General features: G+C 45.3%; 2 protein-coding genes across 19 annotated transcripts in view; one reads left to right on the top strand and one right to left on the bottom strand.

The window, feature by feature from the left end:
• Window positions 1-2,231: 2,231 nt before the first annotated feature.
• On the top strand, window positions 2,232-3,488 carry RPLP1 (ribosomal protein lateral stalk subunit P1). The gene is made up of 4 exons (XM_039731532.1): window positions 2,232-2,415; window positions 2,520-2,594; window positions 2,700-2,817; window positions 3,368-3,488. Exons 1-4 carry the CDS (start codon window positions 2,344-2,346, stop codon window positions 3,445-3,447), a joined length of 345 nt encoding a protein of 114 aa, XP_039587466.1. The 5' UTR covers window positions 2,232-2,343; the 3' UTR covers window positions 3,448-3,488.
• Window positions 3,489-4,267: 779 nt separating this feature from the next.
• Window positions 4,268-18,978, bottom strand: part of PTK2 (protein tyrosine kinase 2) — a 188,926-nt gene continuing 174,215 nt past the window's right edge. For 10 of the 18 annotated variants that reach the window (XM_039731528.1, XM_039731525.1, XM_039731526.1 and 7 more), the window contains 7 exons: window positions 14,289-14,351; window positions 11,452-11,491; window positions 10,715-10,821; window positions 8,424-8,432; window positions 6,913-7,068; window positions 6,367-6,447; window positions 5,315-5,524 (listed from right to left, as the gene is read on the bottom strand). In XM_039731528.1, the coding sequence (XP_039587462.1) occupies window positions 5,315-5,524; window positions 6,367-6,447; window positions 6,913-7,068; window positions 8,424-8,432; window positions 10,715-10,821; window positions 11,452-11,491; window positions 14,289-14,351 (666 nt within the window). Of the gene's footprint in view, window positions 5,525-6,366; window positions 6,448-6,912; window positions 7,069-8,423; window positions 8,433-10,714; window positions 10,822-11,451; window positions 11,492-14,288; window positions 14,352-18,978 lie in introns of all 18 variants that reach the window. The other 8 variants (XM_039731513.1, XM_039731516.1, XM_039731531.1 and 5 more) reach the window with 3 other exon arrangements.

Genomic DNA, 18,978 nt, shown 5'->3' with positions numbered 1-18,978 from the left:
GAATAATTTTGTTTAAGCTTAATTAGTTTGACTTATTTGGTTTGGGTTGGAAGGGACCTTTGAAGGTGAGCTAGCCCAGCCCCACTGCAGTGCACAGGAATATCCTCACCTAGATCAGGTTGTTCAGAGCCCAGTCCAGCCTGGCTGGAATCCCATCCCTCAGGCATGTCAGCCACACCACCCAGCTTGGATTTATCTGCAAATCTGCTTAGGGTGCACCTGATCCCCTTGTTCATGTCTTTGATGAAGACTTTAAATCACAAACAGACCTGAGGGACACATCACTGATCTCCATGTGGACATTGAGTCAATCACTGCACTGTGGATGTGATCATCCAGCCAATTCCTTATCCACCAAACTGCCCATCCATAAAATCCATCTCCAGACAGAGGGATGTTGTGTGGGACTGTGCTGAAGGCTTTACAGAAGCCCAGACAGGTGACATCCACACACCTTCCCTTTTCCGCTCCATGTGGCCATTCCATCATAGAAGGTTGATCAAGCAGGACTTGGCCTTGATGGAGCCGTGGCTGTCCCAAATCACCTCCCTGTCCTCCAGGAGTGCCCCAGCACAGCTTCTAGGAAATCCCTTCCATGCTCTGCCCAGCCACCGAGCTGAGGCTCATCAGATGCACATCTGTCAAGAAGACAAAAAAATAAAATCCAGAGAACATTATTTTTTCACAATCTGATGATGCATTGGAGCAACACTCTGGAATTTTCTCAGGCTCATCAGAATCCCAGAACCACAGAACAGGTGAGGTTGGGAGGGACCACAGCGGGGTCACCTGGTGCCACCTCCCTGCTCCAGCAGGGCCATCCCAGAGCACAGGCGCAGGATTGTGTGCAGGCAGTGCTGGAATATCTCCAGGGAGGTGTTATAAATGAGAAGCTAGACTAGGCCAATATTCAAGCAGCAATTAATTTATTAATTAATATGGTAAAGTATGAACAATACAGCGCTGGGTGCTGTGGGGGAAGTTTTCCCTCCAACTGCACACTGATAGTTGAGGTTTACAGGTATTTATAGGGGTACTCATGAGCTTTCTCAGCAGTTTCTATTCCCAATTTTTACGTCACAATTCTATACACTATTGTGATTTAGTTTTTCTCAGGATGTAACCCAGAAAGGAGTATCCCCAGATGGTCGGGTCCGGCTTCCGAAAGAAGAAAGAAGTCTCCCAGCTGGTGAGGACCAGATTCCAGATGTGGGTCCACCTTTTAATTGCAAGGACTATAAATCTCACAACAGTGATGTCCAGCTTCCCTTGGTCAAAACTATCAATCCTTGAGTTGATGTTCATCTTCCTTTCTCAAGCTGCTTTTCACTGTTTTGTTAAGGCGTTGAGATAAGCATGTTTCCTTTTTATATATTATAAAGCTATAGTTTCAAAGATCCTTACTACAAGCAATATTCTAAGATTATGCTTCAAAAGATTATTATTGCAAAACTTTTTAAGGCTTAGCTAAAAGCAGAAAGTTCCTGTAAAACAGCAGCATCCTTAAAGCTTCAATTCAAATGCTCCTAAATCAACTTAAGACTTATAAAGGGTAATTGCGAACAAAAAATAGGTTCAAAGGCCTTCTTCCATTATTTATTTCCTCAGTTATTTATTAGAATTTGTCTTTATAACTGTCACATGGTGGGTTTTCACACATATCACAAAATATATATCACAAATACACACATTGCCTGAATGTAGCTTTATATTTCACAGGGGGATACTCCACACCCTCCCTGGCCAATCTGTTCAGCGCTTGGGCACCGCATAGCAAAGAATTTCTTGCTCATGTTCAGGTGGAAAAAAATCACAATTCTGTACCAAGGGCTTATTCTACACCTTTTCTGTTTTATTACATACAGAAAATGGAATGTTTTAGCGAGGCAGTGGTATCTGAAGTAGTTGTGAGGGAGGAGGGCTTGGGTCCCTCAAGCTGCGCCAGGGAGGTTCAGGTCGGATCCTGGGAAAACGGCCCCACCAGTTTTCACCCAGGGCGGTGGTGGAGCCCGCACCCCTGCAGGGATACAAAAGCCGTGGGGATGCGGCACTCGGGGGCACGGCTGGGGAGGGCCGGACCCGGCGCCCAGCAAGGCTCTCGTTTTCAGGGGTGAATTATTCCGTGAGGGCGGTGAGGGACGGCGGAGCGTGAGGGAGGGAGCGCGCGCGGGCACCTGCCATGCGCGGCGGGTCACGGGGTGACGTCACGGGTGACGCAACGCGCACCGCCTTATAAATCCGCGCCGCCGCGCCCGGCCCCTTTCGCTCCGCGGCGGCCCAAGGTGCTGAGTCCTTCGTACGAAGCTAAGGCCGAACCACCGGCGACCAGCACCGCGCCCCGCCATGGCCTCCGTCTCCGAGCTCGCCTGCATCTACTCCGCCCTCATCCTGCACGACGACGAGGTCACCGTGACGGTGAGTGCGGCCGCACAAGATGGCGGCGGCCGCGCGGCATGGCCGCCTGAGGGCCCGCGCCGGGCCGCGCCGGGCGGGCTCTGAGCGCCGCTGTCTCGTTGCAGGAGGACAAGATCAACGCGCTCATCAAGGCAGCCGGAGTGAACGTGGAGCCTTTCTGGCCGGGGCTTTTCGCCAAGGTGGGCGAGAGCGGCCGCGGGCCGGGCAGGGGCGGCGTGTGGGGCTCCCCGGCACACCTCTGCCCGTGTTAACCAGGCTTCGCTGCCGCTTCTCGTTCTCCGCAGGCGCTGGCGAACATTGACATCGGGAGCCTGATCTGTAACGTGGGAGCGGGCGGCGGAGGGGCTCCGGCTGCCGCCGCGCCCGCGGGTGGGGCCGCGCCCGCCGGCGGAGCCGCCCCCGGTAAGTGGCGGCCGCGTCCGAGCGAGGCGCGGGAACGCGATCCGTGGAATGACTTGGGCTGGGAGGGTTAAAGGCATCTCTTTCCAATCTCCTGCCGAGGGCAGGGACACCGTGCTCCAGACTGGGCTGTTCAGAGCCCCATCCAACACTTGCAGGGATGTTATAGGAGCTGTTGCATGTGGTTGCTGCCATGCAGTGTGTGAGTGCTCTTGAGCAGAGCACGCCCTCCCCTTGAGAAAGGCTGGCGTTGCACATGAAGTCAGTGTACGGAATCAGTGTTCTCTCAGAATTAAAACTGCTTTTCCTGTGTGTCATCATACAGAGCATCAGCAGCTCCTCCTAAAGTTTTTTGGGTTTGATATAAATGAATTCTGAAGTCGCAAAACCACTTTGCTGATAGTACAAACACTGTTCTTGGGCTGCTGGTTTAGCTTGTTAGGACTGCTCAGGGATTCATGCTTGATGTTGGTCATTGCATGTGACACCTTTTGTGACAACTGACTTCTATGAGCTGATAAAATTGATAAATTCTATGTAATTTCTTTTCCAGCTGAAGAGAAGAAAGAAGAGGAAAAGAAGGAAGAATCAGAGGAATCTGATGATGATATGGGCTTTGGTCTTTTTGACTAATTAGTTTTGTACCAGCCTGTAATAAAGAACATGTGCTTGTACTTGTGTCTCAGGTGGATGTTTGTGGAGGGTGCCCAAGTTACCTGCAGCTCCTGAAACTGCTGTCATGAGTGTTCAGCTGAGGCTTTACTCAGTTTTTGGGTGTTTCACAAGAACAGTTAAAGCTCTAAAAGGCACCCAGAGCTTCTGGACAGAGGGAGGAATGAAATCCCAGCAGGCAGGGGGTGTGGTGACAGCCTGGAGCTGCAGGATTGGGTCCTGTTCAGCAGCAGGGCTGAGGCTGGGCTGCTGCTGGTGCTGTGACACCTCTGCATCCAGCAGCAGTGCAGCTCCCGTGGCACCTGTGCAGGGGCAGCTGTGGCACAGCAAGGCCTGAGGCTTTTCACAGGGGGGAAAAGGCTGCAGTTCTCAGGTGAAGGGCTGAGGTTGTGAAAGGTACAGAATGCATTTACCTGGCCAGAAAAGTGGTGTGGGAGGTGATGTAACACTGCGCTGGGAAAGAGCTCCATAAAATTCCGTAACTTCTGAACAGGAAGTTCAGAAACTGCTTTTCCAGAGCAGTTGAACAAGGTAAGGGCTGTGTTCCAAGTGGGTATTCCAAAGCATTTGAGGCATTACACAATTCAAGGTGTAGAATCCCAAAGATCTGGAGGGGGATTGTTCCACAAACACTGATGGACTCTGCACTGTCCCACCTTTTACATTTAGGTAACAACTTTAGGATGGTAGGTATTTGTATTACCAACTCATATTTAGAAAGACACAGGTACCCAGGGAAGAATTCTTTTGCAGTGCACACACATGAAATAAAGAGTCAGAGTTTCACTGGTAACACCTTTTTAATAGGTCAAAGTAACTGTACAGTTCATTATATTCTTCCTGAGAATAATTTATATCCCTCAACAGCAAAAAGGGAGTGTGGTTTTTATTTTAACAGAACAGATGGCATAACTGGAAAACCAAGGAAAATCTAATTACATTCTCTACTGTAACTCCTCCCAGGCAAGATAGACAAAAGGATGGGTTAGTTAACTACAATGGGTTTAAAATAGTCATCATGGCTTTAATCTGTCTTTATAAATTATATAAAAATGGGGGACATGAATGGTTACAGATCTCCTCTAAATGCAGCTCTGAATTGCTCTGGTACAAAGCAGCATTTTCACTTCCAAGGAAAACAACATTGCTACAAAAGAACTGGCACGTTATCCTGGTGAAAAAGACGAGTGTTCAGTTGTGTCCTACAGCTATTTCCAAACAAATGCTTCACACAGTCACGTAAAAGTAAAAGGCAGGAAGATGAAGAGGGCTTTAGTTTGTCTTGAAATGACTGAAGTCTTGAAAATATAGCTTTTTATTCTTTCTCTGTAAATCGTGATTAGCATATTGCGACGTAAGTGTTCTAATAAAAAAAATTCCAGTCTGGATAGTTCATATACTGTGGGCAAGAATTCTCAGCCCTGAGGTTTCCCCGAATTCTTCACTTCACAATATCTTTCTCCCATCTGCTGCTCCAAGAGTTTTGGCTCCGAGACCGTGCCCCGGGGGCAGCTCAATGGTGGCAGCTCAGTGCGAAGCGTGTCCCATGCATGGAGTGACCTGCCCTGTGCCCCAGCTGTGAGCGCCCGAGGGCTCCTGTACAAACCTCATCTGCTGATAATGCCTCGGCCTCAATCCCAGCTCGGCTCCACCAGAGGGGCTTGGTTAAACTGTTGCAATGAGAGAACCCGAGGGCTCGGTCAGGTCTGCTGAAGTCAGAGGCGCTGGAAGGCCAGGACTGCACTGGGTTAATCCTCACTGCTGGTGGAAGGTGAAGGAACGTCCTGCAAGCAGAACTCCGAGGCTGATGACGCTCCTCCCTCAGTGCTTAGTGCGGTCTGGACTGGCTGATTTTCAGTCTGGCTTGATCGATAACATCCAGCAGGTTTTTGGCATCCACAGCCAGGGCATGAGCAGCCGTCAGCATTTGCTTCTTGTACTCCTGCTGCAGGCTGGTCATGACGTACTGCTGGGCCAGCTTCATCTTGTTGATGAGCTCGGCCAGGTCCGAGTTCAGCAGCTTCTGTGCCATCTCAATCTGCAACGAGACAACCCTGTCAGCCCTGGGGGTTTGGAACACTGCACTCACAGCAATGCCCCAGAGCCACAGCCCCTGCCTGATTTCTGACTGAGCTGGGCTGAGGGCACCACGGGGAGCAGCAGATGGAGTTTGGCACCTGCTGAGCCACCCACTGTTAAACAGCACCAAGACCCAAGTAGTGGATTTTAAACCACAACTTGGCATGAACAGCCTGTAATGGGTTTTCAGGCTCTTGTTAGCTTTACTCTTTTTACTACTGAAGCAGCTCCAAAGTATAGAAGCAGCTCTAAAAAATGAAACAAGAAGGCAGATACAAGTTACTTAAGCACACGGCTAAGTCAGCGTGAACCTCTGAGATGGCACTTACAGAACCATTGTACCACACTCATTCAGGGTTTTGGAGGGAAACTGTTTTAATTATGAACTTCAATGAAAGCTCTCAGTCACTCCTCATCCAGAACTACAGACAACCTTCCAGCTGTACCAAGCTCTGCTCAATTCCTCTTCGATGACTTAGTGTGCAAGCAAATGACAGGTGACATCTGCACTAAGAATTAACCCTCAGCTGATTCCCTGCTGTGGCATACTGGGGTTTATGTCACCTTCCTATGGGTGACACCTATATCCAGTTTAAGAATCCTCACTAATACCAAGCCTAAGTTCATGCAGCAATTTTAATGAAATTCATTTAATGCAGAATTATAACCCAGGAGTTGAGACTGCTCAGGGAGCCAAAAGGTGTGCCTGTGCCAATAAGGGAGCACCAAAACCTGTCCCAGTGGGCTGAGGCTGACTGGGAAGGCAGTGGCTGAGCACCAGGCAAGCAGAGCTCCACGTACCTCTCTGTGGGTGCTTGCAGGGAGCACTGGGAGGGTCTCATCTACTGTTGCCAGTAAAGTTCTTAGTGCCAAACCAACCTCCTAAGAAAAAAAGATTAAAGAAATAAATTTCAAAGACCTGGAAGAAATGGATGAGAGAATTCGAGGAGTGCAAGAGGCAGTGGATACATTTAATTGCTCATCTGGATAAGGAGAGAGTTGGAACATGCCTAAGGCACTTCAAAATCCCACCTGCAATTGTGTCTATCACCATCAAAACAAGATGCCAAAGGATTAAGAACAAGTTTTTCTCATAAAAAGTGAAAATGTGGAGAAGACAGGACACTACTCAGGACCTTGGACAAGCACAGGCAAGCTGGGCATGAAGCAGTGCTGTCCACAATACCAGGCATGGAATTCAAAACTCCAACATCTGACCACAAATCACCCACCCCATGAACACAAACAGCTTTTCTACTTCCAGCTTTCCAGCAAATTTCTCCTACATCACTTGAAGACCTCATTCAGGGCAGAAATACACCCCGACTTGAGGCATTGCCCCCGTACCTTCACCATGGGCACGTACTCCTCGGGCGGGGCCGGCTGGATCTTACTGGACATTTCTATCACCGCCTTCACCAGCCCCGTGACGTTCTCGTAGACTTTGTCATTGGAGCGGTCCAGGTTGGCCGTGGGAGGAGGGCTGATCTCCTGCGGCTGAATCTGCAAGCAGAGAGGGGCTGCTGGACCTGCCGTCCCCAGCAGATGGGGCTCGGCCGCTTCCCAGCCGGGAAGGGCTCGGCTGCCCCGGGCTCCCACTGCCCCGCCCGGCCCCGCTGCTGCCCTGAGCTGGCCGAGCGCGCTGGGACTGAAGGAAGGTTCTTTTAGTTCTTCTGACTAAACCTGATCTCTGAAATTACACTGGGCAACTTTTACCAGGGTTTCCCTGAAGAAACCGCTGCTGCCCTGAGCTGGCCGAGCACGCTGCGACTGAAGGAAGGTTCTTTTAGTTCTTCTGACTGAACCTGATCTCTGAAATTACACTGGGCAACTTTTACCAGTTGAAGAGCTTCCAGTGTAACACTCAACAGAGAAGGGAATAATTTGAGGCATGAGAGTATTGAGTACTTAACATGTCTCAGTGGTTCAAGTTCCACTGTGAGAGCAAAAGGTCCCTCGTTTCAGAAGGGCTTTTTGTGCTCCAAAATAATGTCAGAGCACACAGTAACATACTGACATTTTAAAGAGAGAACTAGAACGAGATCATCCTTCCAAGCCAAACTATTCCATGATTCCATGACATTATTCTTTTGTTAGTGGAAATCTAACAGCAGGTTAAAAAAATGGTGTCACCAGGGAAACATGGAATGCTTTTAGACAGTTGATTTCCAAGAGATCACAAAAAAACTCGTAACTCATCTGGTCTTCACTCAAGTAAAACTTCCAACAAGTCAGATATATCTGGAGTTAAATCCAAGACAACTGAATTAATCCCAGGTCTGATATGAAATAAACTTTGCAAACATCCTTTGTAAGGTCCTCAGTATCTCAGAACTTTAAAACTACCAAGCATCCCAATTTCCTGCTGCTATTCCCTACAATGGGATGCTCAAGCACAACTCAATGTGAACAGAAAGTTTAAAAATTCCTGATTTCTTCCTGGATCTGAGATGGTTCATGGCGCTTCAGCTCCCTCCACTGGGTTACTGCTGGCTCTCAGGACTGCTCCCAGCTCCAGAAATGTTTCACTGCAAGCCCCTGATCCACTGCCCTGAGGAAACTATGGAATGTTTTGGTGAGACTTTCTCTAAGGAAGGAGTGCAGGATTCAGTACACGGTGATTCCATTTTGCAGCATTTCATTAAGTGGATACCAACAGCTATTACAGAGATTCAATCTAGTGCACTGATCAGAAAATACCTTAGGAAAAAGAACACTGTAATTGCCTCAATCAGCAGGGAAAGGCTGTGATTCGAATCAGTTTCAGCAATCAAGAAGTTAAAACAGTCATTTGGCAAAGTCACATGCAAAGACATTTTGGAATAGGGCACGTACACACACGCTCACGCACTGCTTACCCTCCATGGCTATGGTTGAGCAGAATGTGGGGGGAGGTTAAAGAAATTTACCAAAAGAAGGGAAAAAAAGAAAAACAATATTAATAAAACTCAGCAGGAAAAAAAACCCACAAAAACAAAAAAAAACAAACCCAAAACATGTGCAGCAATCGGAGACCAGTTAAAAAGCCTGCAACAAAAACGCATCCTCACCAGAACCGGCAGCCACTCGTGTTAGCTCTGGGCCCTGTGTGACAGAAGAGCTGCTGTGCACCCCTGTGGGCAGTGGAAGGGTTTGCCATGCACCCCATGCTTCCTCCTGACTCAACACACGGGCAGGAGATCATGCAAAGCTGGACAGGAGCAAGCCAGTGTGGCGAGCAGCAGAGTGGTGAGTGGAGCGAGGGCCTGGGAAACCTGTCCTGGGAACACTGGACAGACAGGGACAGACCAGAGCTGCTGGTCCCTCTGCACAAACAGTCCAGGACTTATGTGTTTAATAAAATTTTGTATTAATCTTTATGAAACTTTTTGTTTAGGTAAGTCATGATGGGAAACACATGGCTGTTTAACTGTGCAGGACTTGTTCACAAGAACTCATCACAGCCATGGCCAGAAAATACCAAGAACCCATTCCAGATTATTCCCAACCCATAGAACTCCACAGACCCAACCTTTTAAGACTGTGGACATTGTATTTCTTAGTCCTTGGTTTCTATTTGTTTATCCCCAGTATCCACACCTCTATTCTGCAGAATTCTGAGTTTCTTTGAGGAACTGGCTGACTCTGCCTCCCCCAGGAGCTCTCTGGAGCCTGCCCTGAAGGCTCCCAAGGGCAGCAAATTCCAATCCTCTTCACCTGAGCTCTCCCTGAAAAGGGAGTCTGAACTGGGTGTACAGAAAAAGGAGTCTGAAATGAACCCTAGAAGCATCTTCAGTTAAGGACTGCAACCATTAACAAAGCTATGCCAAAAAGTAATGGGCTGTTTTCTTCAAGGGGCTTAAAACAATCCAATTCCAAGAAAATTTTGACAGATGAAAACAAAATCAGCCCTTCTTTCCTACTCAAAGAGCTATTTAGTACACAAATCCTGTTCACTTGTCACTACTGATGTCTATGACTGCTCAGGTTTGTTTGTTGTCAGAAGTCTGTATTTCAAAAACATTTTTTCATGTTCCAGCATCAGCATTTAGAAAGGAAATTTTGGAGAAGCCGAGTTTGGAGAAGCAGTAACACATCTGTTACTGCTTTTTTATGTTTTCTGAGGCTTGGCAGCTCGTAAAGCACTGGCATCAGTTTATAATAAATAATCCTCCTCAAATTCACCACTGCTGGCTATTTACACTGATGCTTAAACATTCCAATAATCCCAGAACATGAGCAGGAGTGAGCCAGGCTGGCAGTGGCTGGGATCAAATTGTGCTGAACACACTGCTCTTGGTGGCAGGTTCTGAATTTCATGTTCAGATGAACTGGGCTTTTTCTGTTTTTCCTTAAATCAACTAAAATAAGAGTCAGTCATCCCAACTGCTGTGGCCGCCACACCATGGATTCCTGTTCTTTACTACAGGCCTGGCAGGGCTGTTTCCTGGAGATTAGAAAGGTGGCAGAGTCCCACAGGCAGGAAACAGCACACAAAGGGATGATTTTGGGAGTGCCTGACATCCTTGGGAGCAGTTCTGTGGACACCAATTGCAGCAGGGGCAGGACACTGCACCCTGCAGCAGCACCTCTGCTACAAAACCACTGTCAGGTTTCAGTTTTGGCTTTATTGCTATTTATAGGAAATGAAATAACACATCAGGAAATATCTCACTCCCAGATCAGACAGCCCATTTCCCCTCTTCCCTTGCTCCCCAGAGCTGGTAGGGTTTGAGGAGCCCTGGTGCGGCAGCAAGAGCTTTTTGAGCACTGCAGGAGAGGTCTCACCTCCTGGGAGCAAGGACAGGAGACTTTGTACCATCTGAGCAACTGAGATCCCTGGCCATGCTCCATCCTGCTCAAGAGGGAGCTGGGTCCATTTGCACCTCACCATTTCAAACTAGAAATAAGCTCACCTGGGCAGGGTTCTACGTGAGGAGCACACTAAATGACAGCCAGGAGAACCTGAGTTCCCTCCCCACTCCCCTGGAGAGCTGCCAGAGCCTGTTTACCCCATGACATTATTTACTCATGAACTTTGGTCCCCTTTGCTTTCCACGGTCTGTACTTCAGGAACACCAAACCACCTCAGTGCTGTCATGTTTGATTTGCTGGGGCTATTTCACATGGCCCTGGTAATGTTCCATTTCCTGGGGGGTGTTTCCCCTACCTTCACACCCTCGTTGTAGCTGTCCACGGGGCTGTTGAGGCTGGCGAGGCTGCCCAGGTGCCCGGGGGCTCCGGGGCGCGGAGGCTTCTTTGGCGGAGCTGCGTGATCTGCTCGACAAAAAAATTGTGTTTTTAGAGCAGCAACGTGTCAGATGCACCTGGCACCCTTCTGCATGTGCTCTTCTCTGCCAGAGATGGGACATCTTTAGGTGTCCTGCAGTAAATGCACTGTTTGTGGGAGCTGCACTTTATGAGCGCAGGATTGTTTTAGTTAAATATTTGAAACTCCTTTTGTGGGGTAAGTGTGCTGCTCTGGGCACAGCTACCTCAGCCCCGAGATGGTGTCATCCCTGGTGCCAACATGCTGTGTGTATCTGGGAAACTGGACTTCTTCCCAGCAGCAAGTTGTGTGATTCACTTTTGAGACTGAGAAACCCAATTTTAGGTGTCTACTGCTGTTTGACATGTCTGAACTCCACCCTGGGTGAATTCCCACTCTGACTCAGCTTCCTCTAGACATTTCCTGCTTGTTGATCTAAACACTTCCTTGGCTTTGCTGACTGCATGTCTGGGGCCTGCATGAGGACCCTGAACACACAGGACACAAACATCAATGTGTAGTACCTGGAACTGAATCCACTCTGTATGGAAATACTGCCATGAACTTTTGTTGACTACTGCTGCTACAAGACTTGTAATAAAGTACTCAGAGTGTCAGTATCTGCATTTACTGCTTACCTGGTTTTCCCACAGGCTGATATATGTGCTGGTTACCAGCCTATAAAATAAAATAAACATATAAAGCAGTTACTGCAGTGCTTGCAATATCTTGCAAAATCTTTCATCAGCACTATCTCAATCTTAAACGCCAAGAGCAGCCAGCTCTCAGCACATTTCCCACCAGCTGAAAATACATCCCAATTCACCATCATCAGTCCCTCACTACAGGTCTATTACTTACAGAGCAATAAAAGAATTTGCATGTATTTTGTGCTGCTCACAATAGCCCTGGCCTCCACACTGCAGTTCATCCTTCCTTATTACTCAAAGGTGGTGAGACAGTCACAGGCATTTTCAGTCTGTGTCCACAGATCCAACTGCAGAGGTCATGGTGGTGAAGGAGAAATGACAACACAACAAAGAGACTCCAGAACTTCCTGCTGAACAGTTCTGTAATGGGAACACACTTCAAAGCTGGTTTGCTTTTTGGTTTTGTTGAAAAGATCTTAGTCAAGCCCCATTTGCTCATCCACTTGGAAGAATTTCTTATTAAGTATTAAGGAATATCTCTGTGTCAACTGCCCTGGCCCTCAGGGGTAATTTTAACTTCCCAAAATTCAACTGGGAATATCATATAGTGGAAACAAAGAGGTCCAGGAAATTCCTGTGAAAGTAACTTCTTGGTGCAGGTATTAAGAAGCTGACTGGGAAAGGTGATTCCTGGAATTGTTGTTTGTAAACAGAGAGGGACTCATGGGCCAAGTGCTGAGCAGTGGCTGCCTCAGTCATGGCATCTACAAAGGAGTTGAGTTTCAAATTGTTGGAGGTAGGAAAAAAATTTCAGCAACACCTTGGCTATGGAGAGAGTGGACTTTGGGTGCTTTCCAGGAAATAGTGAGGTCCTCTGGGAATCTGCTTTCGAAAGAACTGGAGTCCATGGATGCCAGGTGATTTTTAAGAGCAATCTTTAAAGAGCACAATTCCAGAGTGCCGGAAATCAAGCAGGCAGGGCAGAAAAGGGCCTGGCAGAGCAGGGATCTTCTAGAACTTAGGTGGACAATGGAAGTGTACAGACTTTGGAAACAGGGACAGGTGGCATCCCTACAGAGATGCTTTTTGCCACTGCAGGGAGAGAACTGGTGCTGACAAAGCCTGACTGCAGTTTCAGCTGGACAGCACCACAAGAAGGGCTTTTAAAAAATGTCAACAACAACAGGAGAACCAGAAATGACACTGGTCTGTTGCTCTATGAGGCTGGTCACCTCATAAACAGGGACATGATGTAGAGGTATTCAATCATGTCATTACCTTTGATTTGTGCTGCTAACCTAAATATTTCAAGTCTGATAACCCCAAGGGAAAAGAAAGAGAGCAAGAGAGAGGCAGAAGAATGGTATCCCACAAAAAGAATTCTTGCATTTTTACTTCCACAAAATTGCGTATTGAAAGTACAGGTCAAAAGAATGTGATCAGACAGGAACTGCCAAAATGTGGGTGGTAACTTCTCATTTGTATCACTGCCCAGTTTCTCATCCTCTCAGTCACAAACTCAAATTGACTCACAGCAGCATTAAGCATCTCCCACTGCAAATGAAGTCAGAGTTATGTTCTGAATCTATTGAGAATGACAAGATCAAATTCTGTGACTAGAAATGTGGTTACCATGAAATAGAGTCTCTTTTTAAACCCATTGTGTTAATGACCATGAAGTGTTTTCCTCACTCTTTCAAATGGGGTGTGATATTGGACCACCTCATCTGAGCAGACAGGACTTGAAACAGTTTGGAACCTGTAACCTGTGACACAACCTGAAAATCTCCTGGGCATCTCAAAGCATCTTCATGAGCAGCACAAAATGCAGCACCACTTTTCTTGCTCTTATATAAAGATGCAACAACAGCCAAGGCCTAACACTAACTAAGAATCTTCTCCAAATTAATGGAAAAAATCTTAGGAGCTTCCAGACATGAATGTCTCCAGAGACTGTGCTGCAGTGTGTCACTGATACACTCATTCATGACTGTGTTGGCTGCAAATGCAGGAAGAATTCCTGAATTCTTAAAAAGTGAAAAAATGCTAAAGCCAAAGCAGGAGTTTACAATTCCATCTCAAATGAAAGAGGAGGATGGATTTTAAATATCCACTACTTTCCTGGGGAGAAACAGTGGATGAATCACCAGGTTTGTATCATTAGCAATGCCTAGCCTAATCCCTCTTTTCCAACAGGATGATCCAGAGATTCCAATGGCAATTCAACAATTGAAGAGATGGTTTTAGTTAAACAGACAGGAGTTAAGCCACTAAGAAAGAACACCCGAGCTGCAGCTGCTGTCTGGGAATAAAGGAATGGCTCTGGGGTTTATTCCAATTGTTTCATAGTGGATCATTTACCCCAAACAGATTTCTGGGTAATACAACAGCAACATTTACATTCCTTGTGAGAAAACCCTTCAGATATTTAAACAACAGCAAAAGTTACTTTAATCCTGCTTCCTGTTGACAGAACTTGCAGAAAACAATCCCCATTTTTAAATAAAAGGCCAAATTCTACAGTACATGAGCACTTGGAAATTGCTGTAACATTTTAATATTTGTTTCAAGAACAGCTTCAAGGGGAAAAAACCAAAAACAACCAACAAAACCCAAATCCCCCAAACTGCTGCAGGAACCGCTTTGCTGTGGCTGCAGTTGCCACAGAAGCTGAGCCTCTTGGAAAGCTGTACCACCATGTAGTAATAGTGGAAACGTTTAGCAAAACCTTTAAATCATCTCCCACCCCACAAGACAGTGTACAGCATGTTCTACCATAAACTGGAGGAAGAGCTGGGAGAGTGGAAAAGATCCCCCACACTTACAGGGCCCTGGAGACCTCCGTCCTCCCGGTCAATGCTGCCTCTGGAGTGCCTCATGTCGGGTTTCTGAAACAAAAATCCAACGATTCACTCTGTGCTCTGCTTACCCAGTGATGTGCCCTTGGCTTAGAGGCGGTGGAAAGACAGGAAAATCCTGTTAAAAATGCACACTGACAAATCCAGATGTCATTTCACTCCAGCCCCTGCGCCCCCGCTGCCGCCACCGGAGCCTCGGCTGCTCCTCCAGCACCCGCCCCCAGCACAGGAATGAAATGCTCTTATAATAAATATCCAAAGTACCACCGTCCTCACACAACACTGGAAAATCTGCATTTTAGTTTTCTCAAAGGCAGCAAAAGTTGTTTTTTTTCTGAAAAAGAAAAAAAAAAAAGCTTGCTTCCCAACAGCAAAATTCCAACCACAGGATGAGAAACGCTGCACATTAATTCCCACTTCCTGCCCCAGGATGGCTTAAATGTACTTGGCTCCCTCTCCAAGCAAATGGGGCCAATTACTGGAGCTCTCTAAACACTCCATGTGGATACAGCCAGCCAACAAAGCCATCCAGATGCCCTTTTCTTCCCATACAAGCAGCAAACAAATTTATATTTCATGTATTTTCAGCACAATACAGGAACCTGGGGCTTGGTTGTTTCTAAAAGAAAAAATAAAACCACATCGATTTTGATTTTTTTTTTTCCCACACATAAACATTTTCTCACAGAATATCCTAAGTTGGAAGGGACTCACAAAAACTACTAAGTCCAACTTCTGGCCCTACACAGGAAAACCCCACTTATTTCCCCAGCAAATCCAGGTATGCTTATTTATTCTTCAAGGACAACTTTGATGACATGGAAAGACAAAGGAATAGTGGATGTGAAGCCAAAATTAATACTAATCTGAAGACACAAGTTCAGCAAAATTACAGTGTGCTTCTTGTGCACCAATTCTGGCACTTAAAAACAGGATTTATCTGACTCTCTTCTACAAGACTGGATGAACAGTCACTGATAACTTAAGGGATAAAATGGTCACACACAACATAAAAGTAATATTTTTTATTTAGAGAAATGTAGGTGTAGCTAAACACAGTGTCACTAAACTGACCACATGTTCTTTCAGACTTAATTTCAGGGGACAAACACATCCTTTTCTTGTTTTAAAGCTATTTGAGATCCCGTCCTGTAAGAATGATTCCATCTCAGAAATGCTACTAAATGACCCTAAAAACCAGCAGGGCAGAAAGAACCTGCAAAAACACACTAATATTGATCTTCTGTCATTAAAAATAGTCCAGTTGTGCTGCCAGTCAGTCAGAAGGGCTTACATTTGGGATTTTCATTCAGTCTTCTGCAGACTGAGTGAGGCACAGCCAGAGACAGTCACTGCCTGAAAGAATGTGTAGATTAAAAATAGAAAATCATATCAGACAGGGAAATATTTAACCCCCTCTTAAACTTGAAGAACTGAAACAGACACAAGTGGTCTCCTCATGTTTTTCCAGGAATTTGTGACAAATTTCAAGATGAAATCTACCACTGACTCATCTCCAGTTTATTTCCCTATTATGATAAAGGAATTTTTTCTGATTAAAGTCTCATTTGATATGAGTATGTCTGAAACTTCACTAGACAGGTAAGGTCATGATTCTCATTATATTCTTCAGCTAAATCAAACAGCTATTCTTGTTAAATATCCATATAAAGTATGTGACAAACTACATTTCTATTACACCAGTGCTCACAATTTGCCATCGTCTGATGTTCATTTCTAGTCAGGGAAGTGCCCAAACTCTTTGGAAATAACCAGATTTTATCACAGGGGTCTTTAATGCTCTTTACATTTATAGCAATTTATTACTCAAAAAACGCACCTTAAACCATAGAATGGTTTGGACTGGAGAGGACCCTAAAGATCATCTCATTCCATCACCTTCCCCTGGACCATCTAGAACATGTTCCTCAAACCAGACTCCAGAGACAATGAAATATTGAGCATTTTAAAAGAGCCAGAAGCACAAAAATGCACACTAGTCTGAGTAACGGGACTTTTTTTTCCTAGTAATATAAGCAAAAACTTAAATTAGCAGACACAAAACCCATCTCCTCTCGTCTTGCTAAGAAGGTCCCTCCTTCCAGCATCCAAAGACTCCAAGTCACAGCAACAATTCCATTCCCCAAGTCTCCAGAGAAGCCAAAGTGCAGCACGCTGAGTTCCCTCCAGGATTTCCCATCTTGGACAGCACGCAACCCACAGCCCAGGAATTGCTGCAAATGCTCATCAAATATCACAAAAATGGTGATTATTAACTTGGCCTCCACACAAACAAGGCTGTGGTGCTGCCCTGGCATCTCCAAGAACCTGATCCTAAACTGCAGATCCCAAGTGCCAGGGGGTGATAGCAAAGCTGAGGGACCCTGAGCAGCTGCACCCCTGTGACCTGCACAGCTCCACCTCAGAAATAAGGAAAAAATCATTTAGCAGGACAGAAACTTCTTTCAACTTCCACAAACATTCTCCATCAAAACCTGGGTAGTCAGGAACACATGGAACAAAAGAGAAATGTTCAACTTTTGTGTCCCATGACTGAGTAAAGTCCCAATTATATATTTACTGATTTTAATGTTCTAATAAATTCTAACAACTCCCATTTGACTAAATTATTTTCTGATTTATTTTTCTGTGTAGATGTGAAAATGTCAGAAGGCAAATTATTGTACAGTAAAGGTGATTTTGATGATCAAACTCCCATTGTATTTTAAAGTATTATTCAGCAGCAATTCTTCCACTTCTGCAGCTGCAAAAGCTTTGAGCCCCTCTTTCTGCCACAACAGCAATGCATTGCTGGATTTTTAATACTGATTAATGCAACATTCTCTAGGTCAACAGTCAGCCTCATACCAAACCTGTTCTGTACTTTACACACCATTTCACAGCCCCAAAGAACACCCTCCCATCTTCCCAGTCCCTGCCAAGGCTCTGGACTTCCAAAAACCACAGAGAGAAAGAATTGTATGTTGTTAAAATCTTACAGAAAAATTAAGTCCTTCAAAAGTAAATGGATTTTTTTTTAAATAAATAAGCCTACTATCTGAAATCTTTGGAAATGTCAAGAGGAATTTTCAGACAGGATGTGTATGTTGACAAAGTGGGACATAATCCACTTTATTTCCAGTATTTCTGGTTACTTGCTAATAAAAGAATATGTAAGCCTTGGAGTTCTCAGGCCATGCTGAATTGTAATGTCTTGGTGGGATTTTCTCAGGCTTAAAATTAGAATCTTATTTTAGCAACAGTTCACATCAATTAGACTTGAATTGCAGTTCTCAGTGTCAAAATAGGACAAAAACCACAGCTATGTGGGAATTTCAGAAAAAAAAACAACAAACCCAAGCATGATAAGGAAAATATGTGAGTTATTTCTTCTTAAGCTATCCCAGAAGGGACTATAAATTTCTTAGTACAAAGTTCTGTCTGCTGAGGAGTTACTTACAGGCATGCACATATATATTTTTATTTATCTGATTAAAAATAATGTACATAACATCAGCACAGCCAAAAAGGAAGGTTCAAAGTGGAAACTCTAAATAAAGGAAGGAGCAAGCAATTAAATGGGCCTAAAAGAAGAGATGTATAAAATGTTCAGAGATAATTTTTGATTGTTTTAGATTGTTTGTAATGAAGCCATTTCATCTTCTACCTGAATGTGCCCTGTACAAAGACTGTCCTGTAGTGATCTGCATCAAGCTTTATTTAGGTGCAGTAATGTTTTGTGTCTCCATTTCAGCTTTCTCAAAAATAATTCACCTATTTCTGTCCTTCCTGGAGATGCTCCTCTCCACAGCACATTTATCAATAGAGCATGAAAATTTAATCATCACAAGTTTTAATCAGTGTCCATTAAAGCTGGCAGACCTGGAGTGCTGCCTCCCCCCCTGTCAGGGGCTGGGAGGGAGTGTCAGTCCTGGACCCCCCAAAATCAACCCTTTCACCAATTCTCTCCTCACTCTCCAATGAACATATTTGGTACAATTTAAAATCAAACACTTCTTTACTCTTCAGTTTTTACACAATGGATTTATTTTCTTTTGCGAGCTTCCCACCAGGAGAGACCTGTTTGTTTTCTCTTTTTACAGCAGATTTTCCAGAATTTTGGATTATATTAAGGCTGCAGCTTGAAAACAACATTTTTATGCTTTCAAGTACTAACTAGTCCCATGTTCTCCAAGGAGCAGTTTCAGGCAAACTGCTTACACTGATAACAACCTCCCCAAAGACCAGCACATTTCCATTTCAATGCCACTGCACTGAATTCCCCATCTGGGGAGTCCCCTCCAGCAGCATCAGTGCTGTTTATCCTTGGACCACTGTGCTGTGAGTTGTATTTTCTCCCTGCAGAAGCAGCAATAAATTTCAAGTCATGAGCAAGTTGGTGTTACTCTGGAGAAACAAAAATTGTACTAACAGAATCCCACAGAGGATTTTTCATCTTGTTGCAGTGTCTTACAATAAATCATTTGCAGTTGCTCCCCTGTGAGTCCAGCTCTCAGTAGTACAAGTGGGATGTGCTGTAGAGCCTGAGGATTGGGTAAATAGAGCTGTTTTTGGAAGCAGACAGTTTACACTGAGAACACTACACATGGTTACAAAAGTTAAATATTATAGTTAAGTAAGTTAAATATTAAAATCT

This window comes from Passer montanus, unplaced genomic scaffold (genome assembly GCF_014805655.1).
Source record: "Passer montanus isolate IOZ18808 unplaced genomic scaffold, ASM1480565v1 scaffold78, whole genome shotgun sequence".
Taxonomy (NCBI): Eukaryota; Metazoa; Chordata; class Aves; order Passeriformes; family Passeridae; genus Passer; species Passer montanus.
The sequence above is the reverse complement of the archived record's forward strand: the minus strand, read 5'-3'. Positions and strand labels throughout refer to the sequence as shown.

What these genes read in the sequence shown, in the direction of transcription:
- RPLP1 (XM_039731532.1), top strand. Translation starts at nt 2,344, where the DNA reads ATGGCCTCCGTCTCCGAGCTCGCCTGCATCTACTCCGCCCTCATCCTG. An exon ending in GGCCGGGGCTTTTCGCCAAG is followed by an intron (nt 2,595 to 2,699) that starts GTGGGCGAGAGC and finishes CGTTCTCCGCAG; the next exon opens with GCGCTGGCGAACATTGACAT. An exon ending in CGCCGGCGGAGCCGCCCCCG is followed by an intron (nt 2,818 to 3,367) that starts GTAAGTGGCGGC and finishes TTTCTTTTCCAG; the next exon opens with CTGAAGAGAAGAAAGAAGAG.